The 17,676-nt window shown below is 45.6% G+C and overlaps 1 protein-coding gene across 1 annotated transcript in view; it reads left to right on the forward strand.

Moving 5' to 3' along the window:
* LOC119973347 (laminin subunit beta-4-like) overlaps window positions 1–17,676 on the forward strand; it is a 163,850-nt gene that overhangs the window by 68,144 nt on the left and 78,030 nt on the right. The window contains 5 exon segments of the mRNA XM_038811282.1: window positions 4,763–4,883; window positions 6,548–6,725; window positions 8,907–9,050; window positions 13,450–13,681; window positions 17,505–17,662. Of these exon segments, the coding sequence (XP_038667210.1) occupies window positions 4,763–4,883; window positions 6,548–6,725; window positions 8,907–9,050; window positions 13,450–13,681; window positions 17,505–17,662 (833 nt within the window).

Consider the following 17,676-nt stretch of genomic DNA (forward strand, 5'->3'; position numbering starts at 1 on the left):
GCTACATGAAGAAGCATAACACAACAGACTGCTTAGCAAAGGTTCCTTATTATGGAAGGAGGGGAGCCTAAGCTTTCCTGGTGGGGTCCAGAGACGCATGATTCCTCCTCTTGGCAGCCCGAGGAAAGTTTTTTAAATCTCCTACTCCCACCTGTCTCTGCCAGGCAGGAAAGCTACAGTGTTTGCATCGCCCAAGCCACCGGTTGTGATTACATTCATCGAGACATAACCAGTCCATGCAAATAAAAACGCTGTTAAATTTGGGCAGATGTTGTCACCACAGCAGGTTTAAGATTTTGAATCTGGAATTCCTGGTGCCTTTCCATTGGGAGATTTTAGCTACCCACCCACTTTCTTTCTGCTAAGCAGGTAGGATTACAATCATCCCCCATGTGTTGTACCCACCATCTTCCACTTAGTTCATTTCTAGCATCAGTCTTGCCATTATAATTCAGACAAAACCGAATAGTCTTGCTCATCTTTATTTGGAGAAGGTTCTTGCATGTCCATGACTAGATGTTGGATTAGCAGTAAGGTAGCAGTGGTGGTCAAGGTTGTTGGCAAGAAATCTAAGTAAGTCAGTGCAAAATGGCTTGCCAATTCAATGAAATGTGTGAACTATGTATTATTCTTCAAATATATCAGCTCCCCACAGAACATATCAACTTTCACCTAGAGGAAAGCTATAGATCTGCCACTTGACATCCTACAACCACTGGAGTTACTTTTGGACATAAATCCTTCTCACAATTGTCCTCAGCTTCCCCTCCTTTGTTATATCTCCTAGTAACCATGAAGCGAACACCACTGCATTTTGTCAGTTTATATTAAACATTCTTGAGTAAGATTGCTTAGTGTTCAGCAGCTCAATGCCTTTACAGAGAGAGAGCAAAGTGCCAGTATATCTCTACATGGTTTTAACCATCCTGTACTTGACAGAATAATTTGTGTATTGCTGTAAAGGTAGACATGCTTTTGAAACTTCGCATCTTGTACTCATCAGGCACAAGAGTGCCAAATTTCAAAGGAACAATTTATATTGCATGAGAAAAGTGGCACTGATTCGTTGACAAGTTGGCTCTGATTGGCCGAGACGAGGCTATGTGAATACACCAGAGAGCTATTAACCCCATGCTGTTTTTTATTCAAAAAAGATGCAATATCTGGACAAATTCCTTCTGCCTGCAGAAGACAGGTACCTGCATATGAATAGCTGTAGCTTCGAGCAAGCATAAATGAGATACATTGCGAGCCTGACTGATAATATACCTATTGCGAATAGTCAAAGAGGCGTGCTGTTTGCGCTATCCCCCAGTCATTGTGACATATAGCTTACATATCTGGCATTTCACCAGCACTGAAATTCATATGCCATATTAATGACTTGTGCGGTAGGCAGACCGTACTTTTGGCTTGACAACCAACAATACTCATGTGCATATCTGCGGCGGGAGATGGCTTGCTTCACCTGTTACTCAGATTTTTGAGATACACTGTCCTTTCAGAGTAATTTGAGGTAAACTGGACACTTTACAGTTCGAAAGTGGGTACGTAGGCCATAGTCCCAACAACTTGCATATTTTATCAGCCATTTAAAATAGGCAGAGTACTGACCATACTCAAGAAACCCAGGCTTGCAAAACTCTGCGGGGGCAGCACTGTGGTGCAGTGGTTAGCACTGCTGCCTCACAGCATCGAGGACCCGGGTTCAATCACAGCCCTGGGTCACTACTGTTGTGAAGTTTGCACAGCCTCCCCGTGTCTACTTGGGTCTCACCACCACAACCCAAATGATGTGCAGTCTAGGATTGGCCAGGCTAAATTGCCGCTTAATTGGAAGAAAAAGAATTGGGTACTCTAAACATATTTTTAAAGAAGATTTGATTCTGCAATTGGACAGCACTTGCTGAACAATCCTGAGTGTGTGAAGAATTACATTATCAACCAATTTAAGATTATTGATCAGGCTCACAATGTAGGTCACTTATACTTGCTAGAAGCTACATGGATTTATATACAGGGACCTGCTCAAATATTGCACCCTTTTTGAGAAACAAAGGCATTGTTAATGGGAGGAGGTCGGAGTACTTCCGGCTTTACCGAGGAACCAGGCAGGGTTGCCCCCTGTCCCCCTTGGTGTTTGCATTGGTAATCGAGCCGTTGGCGATGGCGTTGAGGGATTCAGGGAGGTGGAGAGGTTTGGTGCGAGGTGGGGAGGAACATAGGGTGTCATTGTATGCCGATGACCTGTTACTGTATGTGGCGGACCTGATGGGAGGGATGCCGGGGGTGATGGAGCTGCTAGCTGAGTTTGGGACCTTTTCAGGCTATAAACTAAATTTAGGCAAGAGTGAGGTGTTTGTGGTGCACCCTGGAGACTAGGAGGAAGGAATTGGTAGGCTCCCGCTTAGGAGGTCAGGGGAGAGTTTTAGGTACCTGGGGGTGCAGGCGGCCAGGGACTGGGGGACTCTTCACAAGCATAATTTCACCAGGCTTGTGGATCAGACGGAGGAGGAGTTCAAGAGGTGGGACATGCTGCCATTGTCGTTGGCAGGGAGGGTGCAGTCCGTCAAAATGACAGTGCTTCCGAGGTTCTTGTTCCTCTTTCAGTGCCTGCCCATCTTCATCCCCAGGGCCTTCTTTAGGAGGGTGACTAGCAGTATTTTGAGCTTTGTGTGGGCACATGGGACTCCGAGAGTGAAGAGGGTTTTCCTGGAGCGAGGGAGGGATAGAGGCGGGCTGACGCTGCCCAACCTTTTGGGGTACTATTGGGCGGCCAATGTGTCAATGGTGCGTAAATGGGTGATGGGGGGGGGGGGGGGGCGTGGAAAAGAATGGAGATGGCGTCATGTAGAGGTACGAGCCTGGGTGCCTTGGCAACAGCGCCGTTGCCGCTCTCTCCTAAGAGGTATACCACGAGCCCGGTGGTGGCGGCGACCCTAAGAATCTGGGGACAGTGGAGACGGCACAGGGGGGAAACAGGGGGCTCGATGGAGGCTCCATTGGGTGGAAATCATCAGTTCATCCCGGGGAACAATGATGGGGGATTTAGGGAGTGGCAAAGGGTGGGCATCAGTAAATTGAGGGACCTGTTTATTGGCAGGAGGTTTGCGGGCCTGGGGGAACTGGAAGATAAATTTGGGCTCCCCCACGGGTACATGTTCAGATACTTGCAGGTAAAGGCGTTTGCTAGGCGACAGGTAGAGGAGTTCCCTTTGCTGCCCTCATGGGGGGCAATGGACAGAGTGCTTTCGGGGGTGTGGGTCGGAGCGGGGAAGGTGTCTGACATCCATAAGGCAATGCAGGAGGTGGAGGAGTCGTCAGTGGAGGAGCTGAAGGCTAAATGGGAGGGGGAACTTGGGGAACAGATAGAGGACGGGACTTGGGCGGATGCCTTGGAGAGAGTCAACTCTTCCTCTTCATGTGCAAGGCTCAGTCTCATCCAATTTAAGATGCTGCACCGGGCCCACATGTCCGGGCCTAGGATGAGTAGGTTCTTTGGGGGTGAGGACAGGTGCACCAGGTGTTCGGGGAGTCCAGCGAATCATGCCCATATGTTCTGGGCATGCCCGGCACTGGAAGAATTCTGGAAGGGGGTGGCGGGGACGGAGTCGAGGGTGGTTGGATCCAGGGTAAAACCAGGGTGGGGACTCGCGATTTTTGGAGTTGCGGTGGAGCCGGGAGTGCAGGAGGCGAAAGAGGCCGGTGTCCTGGCCTTTGCGTCCCTAGTAGCCCGGCAGAGGATCTTGCTGCAGTGGAAGGATGCGAGGCCCCCAAGTGTGGAGACCTGAATCAGTGACATGGCGGGATTTATAAAATTGGAGAGGGTCAAATTTGCCCTGAGGATCAATACAAGGGTTCTATAAACGGTGGCAGCCTTTTCTGGACTTCCTGGCTCAAAGATAGGTATCTTGGTCAATAGCAGCAGCGACCCGGGGGGGAGGGAGGGAGGGAGGGAGGGGGGTAAGCGGGGGTTCCTTATTATAGTTTCTATTTTTTTTCTCTATGGTTATGTAACTTAACATTATGTTAATTTAAGTTGTTGTTAATATGTTGTGTTGTTCATTGAGGAGGGGTGAATGTTTATGCTTGCTATCATTATTGTTATTGTTGGTATTTTATTATGGTTCGATGTTGTTGTATAAATTCAAAATCTTTCAATAAAAATTTTTTTTTTTTTTAAACAAAGGCATTGTTATCAATGGCTCCCTGGCGCATTCGCCATGGCAGCATCTTGACTAATCAGAATGGACTTGCCAAACGACCAGTACCTGTTTTCTCTTGCAGAATAAATTAATGTTTAGCATTACTGGGTCTATTCTGATGAGTGCAACATAAAAGACTTTGACAGCATGTCTCTTTTGTTAGCAATACTCCAGTTCTGAACTACCAAGGGAATAAATTATGTTTATTGCTGATTGTGATTTTCATTGAATAATGGTGGGCAAGCAGACATTGACTCCCGGCATTGTCAAATGACACCACCTTTGTTGGCATCACGTGCAACTGGGTGCAACAATATCACTTTAGCAGGGATTCTTGTGCATGATGCACATATCAATGAAAAGATGCAATACCAGTCTGTGAGCCAATACTGAGTCAAAGGTTCAGTAGAGAAGTGTGTGCTTACTATGCAACTAAAAATAACAAACCACTTAAGGAATTAAACTGTTTACACTTCATAGTTAATCATAGTAAACGATAAACAATTTTGTTTCAGGTATTTTGATATAATTATAGTTTTGTGCTGTTCCATAAACAGGATTGCAATTCTTAACACCCATATCTGCCTGGAACCTCAAGTACAGTATATCGTGGAAACATACTTCAATCCAGTTCCGACTCCAAACAGTCAGCCCAGCAGTCACATCTTGATTGATTCTGTAAGCACTGAATTAGATCTTCTTGTTATTGCAGTTTACAATGCATTCGTAAAGAGGCAACATCATAGCACTGGCTATTTTCAAATTCTGGTGATGTTGAAAATGTAACTAGGAGGCACAGGTCACAGAAGGGGTAACTGTATAATGCACACCGCAAATTATTTGCTATATTATAGAATTAACTTTGTAATCTGATCCCTTAAGCAGTATACTGTAGTGAGCTCTCTGAAATAATTTATTGGCGCTTAAGGTTGAACTATTAGATTGCATATTCTCACAAATTCAAGATTGCCATGTACATAAATAAAAGAAGGGGAATTTTATGAGTTGTCAAACAGTGAGTAGAGACAGTACTTTGGTGAGGGGGTACCTCTTGCTTGTCAATCTATCCTACAAATTATTATTCTCAGTGTCAGCAGAAACGTCTCTTTTATGACATTGTCTGTTTCAACCAAAGCACCACCTCATTGTAATACCAACATAAAAATAACAGACAGGAACTTTGTGCAAACACACCACGTTTGGAGTAACATTTCATTTTTATGCGATTTTTAAAATGTTAAGAACCACATTATAGGACCGAGGCCTTTAGCCACAAGAAACACAAAGCAATGGGCACGGCCACCACTTTTTCTTCACGGGTACAGTGCACACAAACAATGCGGCATTAGAAATATCAATGCTGAGATTGTCAGTTGAATTTTTACTAAAATATTGTATTTTAGTATTATCTTTTATCATTCTTGGGATATAGATGTCATTGGCAATGCTTTGTATTTGCAAGAATTTGGGTGTAAGGAGTTGCATTGCCCAATGCAGAATATCGAGCCTCTGGCCTGTTCTTGTCGCCATGGCATTTATATGACTATGAAGTTAGGTTTCTGCTCAATGCTGTCTCCAGGATATTGATGGTAGAGGATTCAGTGATAATAATGCCATTGTATGTTATGAAAATGAAATGAAAATGAAAATGGCTTATTGTCACGAGTAGGCTTCAATTAAGTTACTGTGAAAAGCCCCTAGTTGCCACATTACGGCGCCTGTCCGGGGAGGCTGGTACGGGAATCAAACCGTGCTGCTGGCCTGCTTGGTCTGCTTTAAAAGCCAGCGATTTAGCTGAGTGAGCTAAACCAGCCCCTCTATGAGGAAGTAGTTAGTCCCTCTTATTAAAAATGCTATTTGCCTGACACTTATATGACACCAGTACTTTTGAAAGCCCAGGCCTGTATGTTTTCCAGTCTGAATATGTGGATGTGGAATACTTCATTACACAAACAATGCTCATGGAACAATCATCAGCAAATTGCCCTGCCTGATCTTATAATGGAGGAAAGTTCATTGATGAAGCAGCTGAGTACCGTTGGGCCTTAGACACTGCCCTGAGAAACTATTACAGCAATGTCCGACCACTGGAAGAGTTGGCCTTCAACAGCTAAAACCACCTTCCTTGGTTCCAGATAGGACCTGAAGCATACCAGGCAGGGATTATTTAGATCAATGTCATGTGATCTTTATTGTTGACCAGGATAGGTAGGCAGAATCTCTATAACATTGCACTGGACTCTTCATGTTATATAGGAACTCCGTTGTCCCCCACAAACCTGCTCCACAAGTCACTGAACACTTTTGGTTCATGAAGTGGTTTTTATTTCTTTTGTCATTAGCTGGGTCTGATTCCAAGGATTGACTCCCTGGAAGATTTCAATAGGAATGGAGATTTGGATGAGTACAGACGGTATCGATGCATCGACGTTGCCTATCAAGTTGGACCTCAGACTTTACCAGAAGTGTGTGAGAGACTAATAGCCAGCATGTCTGCTCGGATCCACAATGGGGCTGTCCGTGAGTACAAGAGGCTCTGAGGAAGGAATTAGCATTGTACATGTGTTAGACACTAAAATTAAAGAACACCATCAATTTTTAATGCACGTAATGAATCATGTGACATGCACTGAACTGGTAAATTCATTATAATAAAAACAGAACACCCTGGAAAAATTCAACAGGTCTGGCATCATCTGTGGAGAGAGAAACAATTCACATTTCAATTCGTATGGCTCCTCTCATACAGATTTCAAACATTAACTTGATTTTTCTCGCCCAGATGATGCCTGACTTTGAGTTTTTCCAGAATTTTCTGTTTTTATTTCATATTTCCAGCATATGCAGTATTTTGCTTTTATTTTAGCAAATTCATTACCAGCTCTAAAGATGGTCATACCAAGTCAATACTAACCTATTCAGGTGCAGGAATGACCTGATTAGCATCGAGCAGTAGCCTCGATAATAACCAATAGGAATTCCAATGGAGTCTCTTTGATATTCCCTAAGAAGGACATTAGCAGTGTGGCCCTTGCACGGAGAGACACTAGAAGCCTCAGGAAGCTGGTGTATAATAACATATCCATATAATTTCAACTTGTATTTGTACAGAATTCAAAATCATGCCTGTTACTCAAAAACATTTTGTTTGAATACAGCTTTTACTGAAAATCTGGAGAAATTACAGTGGACACTGTGTATGCACCTGACTAACACAGATGAAAATTGTCAGCATTGCATTGTATATTTATGAAGTGTCAAGTAGACAGATAAATCAAAGTTTAGAATGCATAGCCCCTAACAAGTGAACTGCTGCAGAGAAAAATACAGCTATTCGGCGATAGTGTACTTTACTCTTGCGCAGATTGAGATTCTTTGGAGTTACAACTGAAGCCTTTATTGCAAGCACAGGCTGAGAACATTCCAAGTAGACATGTCTGAGATCCCTGATTCAAGGATTACACAGACAGTTATACTCCAGATTTGATTACAATAAATTAACTTATACCAACCAGTTGTTACCAGTTACCTATGTCCAGTCACAATGATGGATTAGGTTTACATCATGCATAGTATATGCGAACAGTTAACCAATCATAGCATAGGCACATCTACTTAATTATAATATCCAATCATTGTAAAGACACATACAAGCTATGCTCTAATATTTATCACCGATTTCTTGTTATCAGGCCTACGCGTAGCAATCAGCTCTCCTGTCTGACTTCCCTAACTTATAATACCTTTTTTCCCAAGATAAAAATGTTACAGCAATAAACATTTCTCTATGATTATGCCTCCCTTGCCAGCAAGTTGTGTCCTTGGGGTGTTTTCGTACAGCTAGCACCTACATCTAGCCGCGTATGTGGCGCAGATCAATGCAGAAGATGTTTTAATCCTTTCAGCACTTAGTGGATAAATAGAGTCTTAAAACTAATTCTGATAAAATGTCTAAAACAATTTCCCCTTCAGGATAAATGGGCAGGCCAACAGCATTAAATTACAGAACAGTAGATATGGAGTTCAGTCCTAAATGTGTGCTGCCTTTGCCAGGCCATCATTCAGGTGCTACTGAGCAAGGGTGGGAAAACCTAACAAGGGATCTCATGCCTGATCTCTGTTCGTGAACCCAGCCAGAAAGGGTGCACTTATGGATGATTGGCAAAGGAAGGATCAGTATCGGCCACGTGGCAATAAAGATATACAAGTGCGCCCATGAGGAATGGGCATAAAGGTGAGGCACCAAAGGGCAACTGGCAGCAATGATTAGTTTCATAGCAAGAATCTGTTTGGTGAAGGGGTGGGTGATGTGGGACAGAATAAGTTTATCCTAACTCACCAGTTGGGAAAATCATGGAATTATGTGGAACACTGGTGATTTCAAACCTTGCCTTTGTATTGGGAAGGGTATGAATCCAGCATTGCACTCACTATGCCCCCACCCCATCCCAGATTAGGTTAAAGATTCTCCCCCCCCCCCCCCCCCCCCCCCCCCCCCCCCCTGTGCTTTAGGATCAGATGAAAAAAGGAAGAGAAAATTTCAGGGAAGAATTACTTAAAGCTATAACATCATGAAGTGCTACAATCTGGTTTGGATTTCCTGATTTCACATGTGATGCTGCTGACTTTTGCGTTCCATGGCTATAACAATTTTAATGATTTCCTGCGGACTGAACTGATTTCCTTACATATATTCCACAGCCTGTTGCTGTAATCCTCAAGGGTCAATCAGTCCCGTCTGCAGCAAGTTTGGTGGTCAGTGCCAGTGTAAGCCTGGCGTGATTGGGCAATGCTGTGAAAGCTGCGCACCTGGATTTTATAGATTTGGTGCCAACGGCTGTTCAGGTAAGTCTGTCACAGCATGAATGGGAAGGGTGAATAAAAGGCCAAGTTTTATGGACATTTTTAAAGATTATTTGGTGTACACAAATATTTCATTATAAACTATTGACACACACAGTCATCCAGTAAGTGTATAAATGCAGGACATTAGTTTTTCAAAGTTTTTTGCTGTTTTAGTTCAACAAACCACCAAACATATTGAAATTCAAACCCTCGAACTATCCGTACTGTTTTCAACCTGCAACCATTTCCTCTGTTGACAGAAATCAGCTCTGAACATGTTTTCTTATTACTCCTGGTGTTATAAGTAAGCTCTGCATTTTCCATTTCTTTTAACATTAGCCAGATATATTTATAATGTTTCCTTAAGGTAGCAACAATTTAACAGCAATCTGTCTGTAATTTCAGCAGAATGCAACTGACATTGCTTCCTGTCAAATTGAAAGATGGTTTACACCAAACAGTGTTTAGTATTTGAACATTTATACAACCCAATTCCAATCACATACCCAACACACAAATGATTTGGTGAATTTTGTTCTCTGTCCGTTCTCTGTGGAATGTTACTTTCTATACTCACAAAATTGTCTGGACGGTACATCACAATGTTTGGCTAACTCTGATGCCAAACCTGTACTTTTGTATGGTTTGACAAAGTTACTCTGGTATCAATCTGTTCACACAAGAGATATGAGCAGAGATCATACGGCCCATTAAGAATGCTCTGTCACTCAGTACGAACATCGCTGATCTTGTGCTTCAACTCCACTTGCACATTCACTCCTCACATCCCTTGATTCCTTTCAAGAGCAAAAGTTTGGCTATCTACACCTTTGTTGTGGGCCAGGGTTTAGAAAACTCCAAAGTATATCATGGAGTTCACCTGACCTACAACTGTTTATTAATTTTAGTTATGAGGAGAACAAGGGCCTACTTTTCAAGTGTTATTCAACAGAGGCCTTAAGCACTTTTAATTAAAAACAAAGTTTACTCTATGAATTCAGTTAACAATTCTATAAACACACACACTGTAAGCATTTTATCAACTACAAACATAGATACTCCACTCAGCTACAGTACTATATATATATATTTTAAAAACCCTTAATAACTTCCCTTTCAACTGTTTCAATTTGATAACAACATCCATTAAACCAGGAAAACCCTTTTACCAAAAATGAATTATTTCCAGAAAACAGTTATCACTTTTAAATTATCAAGTGATCTGGACACCTTTTAACATGCAGAAAGTGAGAGACCAAAGTAACCTTCTTTGTCTGAATCCAGCTTCCAACAGTGTAAACTGAAAGCAAAACTCAGAGCCACAGCCAGCTCCCAGCTCCAAATGCAAGTAAAAAGCAGAGCCACAGCACAGCTCCACCCACACAATGACATCACTACAGCCATTTGAGAAGACAAAATATTTCTTAAAGAGACACTCCCATGACAGCTTAACTATCATCAATCATGGACCATTACCTTGGAATGTGTTATTGTTATGTGTCCTCTTGTGTCCTTGATCCACTGTCAATTTTGATTCTTTTCTTATAACTATAACATTTTTTTTGGAAGTATGGCTCAACAACCACAATTGCAATAACTTGGAAGTCCCAACTTGAACTTAAATGTCTCATTGTATGATTGATAGGATGCAATCGGTTTGTCCCATATGAGGTTAGGTTCAATGGCAGATGGATGTTTCTGTTGTCAGCTGGCTGTTATTGGTTTGATGTTCTGATCGTTACATTAATTCTTTATCCATGGAATACACTGTATGTTCATTGATCTTGTGCTCACGTATTAACAGGTATGTATTTCAAACACCATGTGATCTCCGTCATCCCTTTTCTTTTACGGTAGACTCCAGATGCCTGCCTTTGCTGACAAGGGGCGGGATTCTCCATTGCCTGACGCTGAAATCGTAATCGTCAATCGGCAGAGAATCAATTCCGACACTGTAATTGGGGCCGGCGCCAGTTTGACGCCGGTTTCCAATTCTCCAAATTGGCATCACAGTGATGCACGGCCCTGATGGGCTGAGTTCCCGACGGTTCGAGACACATGTGGTCCAAGCTGGGTTGCCGGGTGCAGACCATGCCCAGCGCCTCCACACTCGGCCCGGATCCGCGCCACGGGCCAAGAATGGGGGAATCTGTCAGGGCTGGAGGACTGGTGGAGAGTGACCAGGGATGGGCTGTGTGGTCGCAGTCAGCAGGTTAGGGTTAGCGCATGGCTGGCAATATGTTCTATGGCACGACCGGTGCAGGACGTCAGCTGTGCGCATGCACGGCCCAGGACTCGAACATTCTCCGGCCGTTTTCAGCGTCGGCGGCGGGTGATTCAGTCGGCGCCGGTGCTAACCCCTCACCGGTACTGGGTGAAGGGTCGGCGCCAATTTTCCTGTCTTTAGGTCGATACATTCTACCCTGGTGTCAACACTTGGTCACCAGAACGGAGAATCCAGCCCAAGGTATTTGGAAAACTGCTTCCAGTTGTCTTCAGTCAGATTTTTCACTCGTGTAAAATGTGCTGAAATGCATCATTGCGAGAAGAAAATTAACCTGACGACCTTGTCTTTAGATACTTTCCCAAACAATGCAAAATAAGATTTGTTTTTAAAAATGATATCAAGTGTGAGAATGATTTTTGAGACGTAGTGATTTATTGTCCCATTCACATCAGTCAGGCCTCCATTGTGTCCTCTTCCTGGTACTGTACAGGCATTGCTTCTACTGTTAGTCTTTAAATAGGTTACCAGAATTCCATGATATGGCACCTCTTGGACACCACTAGTGATGTTGCATCCAATGGTCAAGGGACTCATCTTCCAATAAGTATATGGAACACTTCAGTGCAAAAAGCGGTCGTAACGAAAAAACAAGTCAAAAATACATTCTTTAGAACGATCCATTTTTAATTCTTGCAGTTTACACCATGTGTTTATATATCATTGAAAATATGGCAGCAACACTGCAAATGAGTTCTTTAGGGACCTTTTTCCTCTGTGTACCAATCCAACATCTTCCCTCTTTACCACTGGACTCTTTTATTAAAAAAATTAATTTGATCCATAAATTGAAAATCACTGCGCGCAGTTAGGAATCGTTTAAAACTCACCAAGACTTTGACGTAAAAAATAGGTTTCCGTTCACCTGAAGATGACTGTAAGAAGATAAAACTTGCCCACCCGTTTAGCATCAGTGTTTTGTGTTGTCCTTGAATAGAAAGTGTAGCAGCGACATGGGCTTTCGCCCCAGTTAATTTAGCAGTGCCAAAGAAGTTGGGTGGGATTCTCTCAGCCTGGGGCCGGGCCGGAGAACCCCCGCGACCGACGTGAATCGCGCCACGCTGCTCCGACACCGAAATGCGATTCTCCACAGAGCAGGGAATTGCCGCCATTGGCGCTGGCGTGGTTGGCGAGGCGCCGATCGGGGCCAGTCTACTGGGTCTCCCCAGTGATTCTCCGCCCAGGATGGGCCGTGCAGCCGTCGTAAAAAACCCGAACCCCGCCGGCGCCATTCATACCTGCTCTCAGCCGGCGGGAACTCGGCGTGGAAGGGTCAGGGTGCGGCCTATGGGTGGGAAGAGGGGTCCGATGTGGCCTGGCCCGCAATCGGGGCCCACCGATCAGCAGGCCGGCCTCTCTGGCTGGGGGCCTCCTTTCTTCCGTGCCGGCCCCTATAGGCCTGAGCCATGTTGCGAAGGGAGACACTGCGCATGCGCGAGTTGGCGCCGGTGCCACTGCGCATGCACGAACCCCGCGGAGCCCAGTTCATGCCAGGATCAGCAGCTGGAGTGGCGTGGGCCGCTCCAGTGCCATGCTAGCCCTCTGTAGGGGCCAGAATTGCTGATCCTGGGAAGCACGGTGGTGCAGTGGTTAGCATTGCTGCCTCATGGCGCCGAGGCCAGATTTGATCCCGGCTCTGGTTCACTGTCCGTGTGGAGTTTGCACATTCACCCTGTGTTTGCGTGGGTTTCGCCCCCACAACCCAAAGAGTGCAGGCTAGGTGGATTGGCCACACTTAATTGCCCCTTAATTGGAAAAATTAGTTGGGTACACTAAATTTATATATAAAAAAAGAATTGCTGATCCTGAGGCCGTGTTGACGCCGTCGAGAAACGCGACGGCATTTCCGACAGCGTCAACACTTAGCCACAGGATCACAGAATCCCGCCTGTAGTCTTGTGATTTAGCCAAACTAAAGTGACTTTAATGCCCCTGACTTCAAAAGGAAATGACAAGTGTTGTCAGCTTTTAAAACTTGATAGTGTAATGTTGGTAGAAGCCACTACTGCAGGATGCTTTGATCTGAGTTGTGGTCTCTTGCACCGGTGTGCTGCTTTTATTTCCATTGACTGCAGATCACTTCTCCTTCATGTTTGTTAACCTTTCCTCTTCCAGCTTGTCACTGTGACCGTCAGGGATCCGTTGATTCAGTCTGCGACCAGCTGACTGGACAATGCCGTTGCCACAGAAATATTGACGACCGAGCCTGTGACCACTGTCAGCATGGACATTACGGATTCCCTAACTGTCGACCATGTCAGTGTAATGGTTATTCTGAGCACTGTGACCCTCAAACAGGAGCCTGTCAGAACTGTCGAGCATTTACCACTGGAAACAACTGTGAACGGTATGGAGCGCAATATTTTAGTCTTAATATTGTTGCTGGCTTAGTAATGATGGAGATCAATTAATATAAGAAAATCCAAACATTAACATCAGCTGTGCCTATTTGTAAGTGGATTGTTTTTGAAATGATGGAAATCACAATTATAAATGTCATTGCATATGATGCCAATGTGATTGACTCTCACATGCCCTCTGACATGGAGGGCAGTTAGGGATGGGCAATAAATGCTGACCCAGCCAGCGACACCCACATACTGTAAATGAATACAAACAAGAGCAGCAGGAATAGTAGTAGCCAGAAAATGGTGCTTGCTATCAATATAATGGAAGACACAAGACTTTGCCAATCTCACTATGCTAATGGTTTCTTTAAATTACATCTGAACACTATCTGGTAGGTTTCCACCAATGGGACAATTCCATTCCTAACAGTACTAATTTCAAAACTGATAAAAAAATTATTTCCATGATCAAGAGTTGACACTCAGAATGCTGGATTTTTGCCTCCTGTCTGCCAGCAGGATATAATGTAAATGCTTCTGTTTCTCCTCACAACGATCACCGTGGGTTTGATCAACGTCCTCACGTTAGCATGGTGGTGAGGGGGCCTCACGGTAGCATGGTGGTTAGCATCAATGCTTCACAGCTCCAGAGTCCCAGGTTCGATTCCCGGCTGGGTCACTGTCTGTGTGGAGTCTGCACGTCCTCCCCGTGTGTGCGTGGGTTTCCTCCGGGTGCTCCGGTTTCCTCCCACAGTCCAAAGATGTGCGGGTTAGGTGGATTGGCCATGCTAAATTGCCCGTAGTGTAAGGTTAATGGGGGGATTGTTGGGTTACGGGTATATGGGTTATGTGGGTTTAAGTAGGGTGATCATTGTTCGGCACAACATCGAGGGCCGAAGGGCCTGTTCTGTGCTGTACTGTTCTATGTTCTATGTCCTCCCCGCGGGCGCCCTGCAAGAAATCTCGGATTTATCTTGCGGGGCGGCAGAGGAAAGGAGGTCCTCCTTCAGAGAGGCCGGCCCGCCGATCGGTGGGCACCGATCGCGGGCCAGACCCCTTTTGAGCGCTCCCCCCGGTGCTGGATCCCTCCTCCTCCCCCCCAAAGCCCCCCCCACAGCATTCCCGCGCTGTTCCCGCCGGCACCGATCAGGTGTAGACAGCGCCGGCGGGAACCTGTCGTGCTGGGCAGGCCGCTCGGCCCATCCAGGCCAGAGAATCGCCGCTCGCCTGTTACAAACGGCGAGCGGCGATTCTCCGAGCGGCCTGCCATAAATCTCGCCGGGCCGGTTTGGGGGGGTGAGAGAATCTCGTGCGGGTGCAGGGACGGCATGGCAGGAGTCCCCCGGCACCCTCGCGATTCTCCCACCCGTTGTGGGGGGGGGGGGGTGAATTGCGCCCTATGTTCGCACACTGGAGCTCAGTTGCGTCTGGTTTGCACTGGTGCTAGGAGCAGCACCCAAAAGCGATTCTCTACCCTTGCAAATTTTTGCAGGGCAGAGATCGTGAGGGACTCCATCACAAATACCATGATTAGGCCGCAATTTTAAGTGGGCGGCCAATGGCTGGCCCACCGCCCGACAACAATGCAAATTCTGAACCCCTCCGTTGACAGGTAGGGACATCCTCCCACCCATCCCCACCATAGGAATTGCTGGGTCAACCCCCCCCCCCCAGTGTACACTCGCGTGAGGGTGACCTGACCCTCCCATGACCTCCCCCACCAGACACCCCCCATATCAGCGACCCCCCCCCCATCAGAGGATCTCCCATATCAGAGGTCCCCGAAACAGAGAATCCCCTATATTAGAAAAGCGAATAACATAAACCCTTCCATAATAGAGACAGCCTCTTAACAGAGACTCCCCGTACCACCCATCAATCAACCCTGCCTGGAAGCTAAAGAGCAGTTCAGGGAGAAACAGTGAAAAGAATCATTGCCTTTTCACTCACCTGTTCCTCGCCTGTCACTAACGCCTCCTCCCTCCAGAATGCAGCAGCTGTAACTTCATAGAAAGCCAAACCCACACCACAAGGCTTTAAACCCCATAAGATCCTTTCATATGCATGGCATCAATGAGAGGTAGCTTTTAGTAGGCTGTAATTGACTGCTTCCAGTCAGGTGTCCAGATTATTTATTTTTATTTCCTTTCACGCTTGAATGCATCTCAAGTAGACTGTTGTGAGCCTGACTGTAATGTTTATAAGCATCTCGCTATGATTGATTACATCAAAAGCATTTAAGTGCTTTCTGCTGATAAAAAGAGGAAGTGAAAGCATTCAACTTCTAGATGTTTATAAACATTGCGGTTTAAAGCTTTGTGATGTGGTTTTGGCTTTCTATGAGGTTACAGCTACTGCTTTCTGGACATCTGTCTGAGGCAACAGGTGTAGGGCACAGATGAGGGAAAAAGCAGTGATGTTTCCACGATTTCTGTCTGGACTGCACTTTAGCTTCTAGGCAGGGGTGTCTGATGGGGCGGTCTCTGTTAATTGGGGGGGGGGGGTGGGGGGGCTTCTCTGATATAATGGCTTCTTGGATATAGGTGGGTCTCTGATATGGGGGTCTCTGTCATGGGAGATCTATGATATAGGAGAATTCTCTGTTATGGGGCACTCTCTCGTGGGGGATTCTCTGTTATGGGGGTTCTCTGACACGAGGAGGGCTCTGTTAGACATCTCTGTTCGGGGTCTCTATTGGGGGTCTGTGATGGGGGTCTGTGATGTGGTTAGCACTGCTGCCTCACAGCGCTGAGGACCTGGGTTCAACCCTGGCCCCGGGTCACTGCTCGTGTGGAGTGTGCACATTCTCCCCGCGCCTGCGTGGGTCTTGCTCCCACAACCCAGAGATGTGCAGGAAAGGTGGACTAGCCACACTAAATTGCCCCTTAATTGAAAAAAAATGAATTGGGTACTCTAAGTTTGTTTTTTGAAAGTGTCCCATTGAACTGAGCTTCATTCTGCGAACATTTTCAAGACTGTTTGCTGCCACCAGTGGCGTAACATTACAGCTCCTCCCACTGGATTTCCTGCTTCCGCCAAAATCAGTGGACTTTTGAACGGCTCACTGCATCGTCCATGTCTGCCCCCACGGCCAAGATTCCACCCCACGCTTTTCTTTTTAAAACTGTTCAAGTTTCCTGAGAATGGGCATAAATGCTTCACAGCTCCAGGGTCCCAGGTTCGATTCCCGGCTGGGTCACTGTCTGTGTGGAGTCTGCACGTCCTCCCCGTGTGTGCGTGGGTTTCCTCCGGGTGCTCCGGTTTCCTCCCACAGTCCAAAGATGTGCGGGTTAGGTGGATTGGCCAGGCTAAATTGCCCTTAGTGTCCTAATAAGTAAGGTTAAGGGGGGGGTTGTTGGGTTACGGGTATAGGGTGGATACGTGGGTTTGAGTAGAGTGATCATTGCTCGGCACAACATCGAGGGCCGAAGGGCCTGTTCTGTGCTGTACTGTTCTATGTTCTATGTTCTAATGGGCAGCACGGTGGCGCAGTTGCTGTCTCAGGGTCACCGTCTGTGATGAGTTTGCACATTCTCCCTGTGTTTGCACGGGTTTCGCCCCCACAACCCAAAGATGTGCAGGGTAGGTGGATTGGCCATGCTAAATGGCCCCTTAATTGGGGAAAAAATGAATTGACTTCTCTAAATTTATTTTTTTTAAGTTTGCTGGGAACATTAGCCAGCCAGTCCTGATAGATCGGCATTAATTTTATTTTATCCCTGTTCTTCGACATATTAACAATCAACTAACAGCTACTGTGGATGTTTTCAAATGTTCCTAATCCCCCCACTCATGATTTAAAACTACATTTCTGCTCTGCAGCTGTAGTGAAGGTTACTTTGGAAATCCACATTTAAATGAACCTTGTCGACCATGTCAGTGTCCTGACATTCCAAACAGTGGACGCTATTTTGCTCATTCTTGTCATGCAGATCCGCGAACAGTACAAGTAGTTTGCAACTGCCTTGATGGCCATACAGGTGAGAATATTATT

Source organism: Scyliorhinus canicula, chromosome 11 (genome assembly GCF_902713615.1).
Source record: "Scyliorhinus canicula chromosome 11, sScyCan1.1, whole genome shotgun sequence".
Lineage (NCBI taxonomy): Eukaryota > Metazoa > Chordata > Chondrichthyes > Carcharhiniformes > Scyliorhinidae > Scyliorhinus > Scyliorhinus canicula.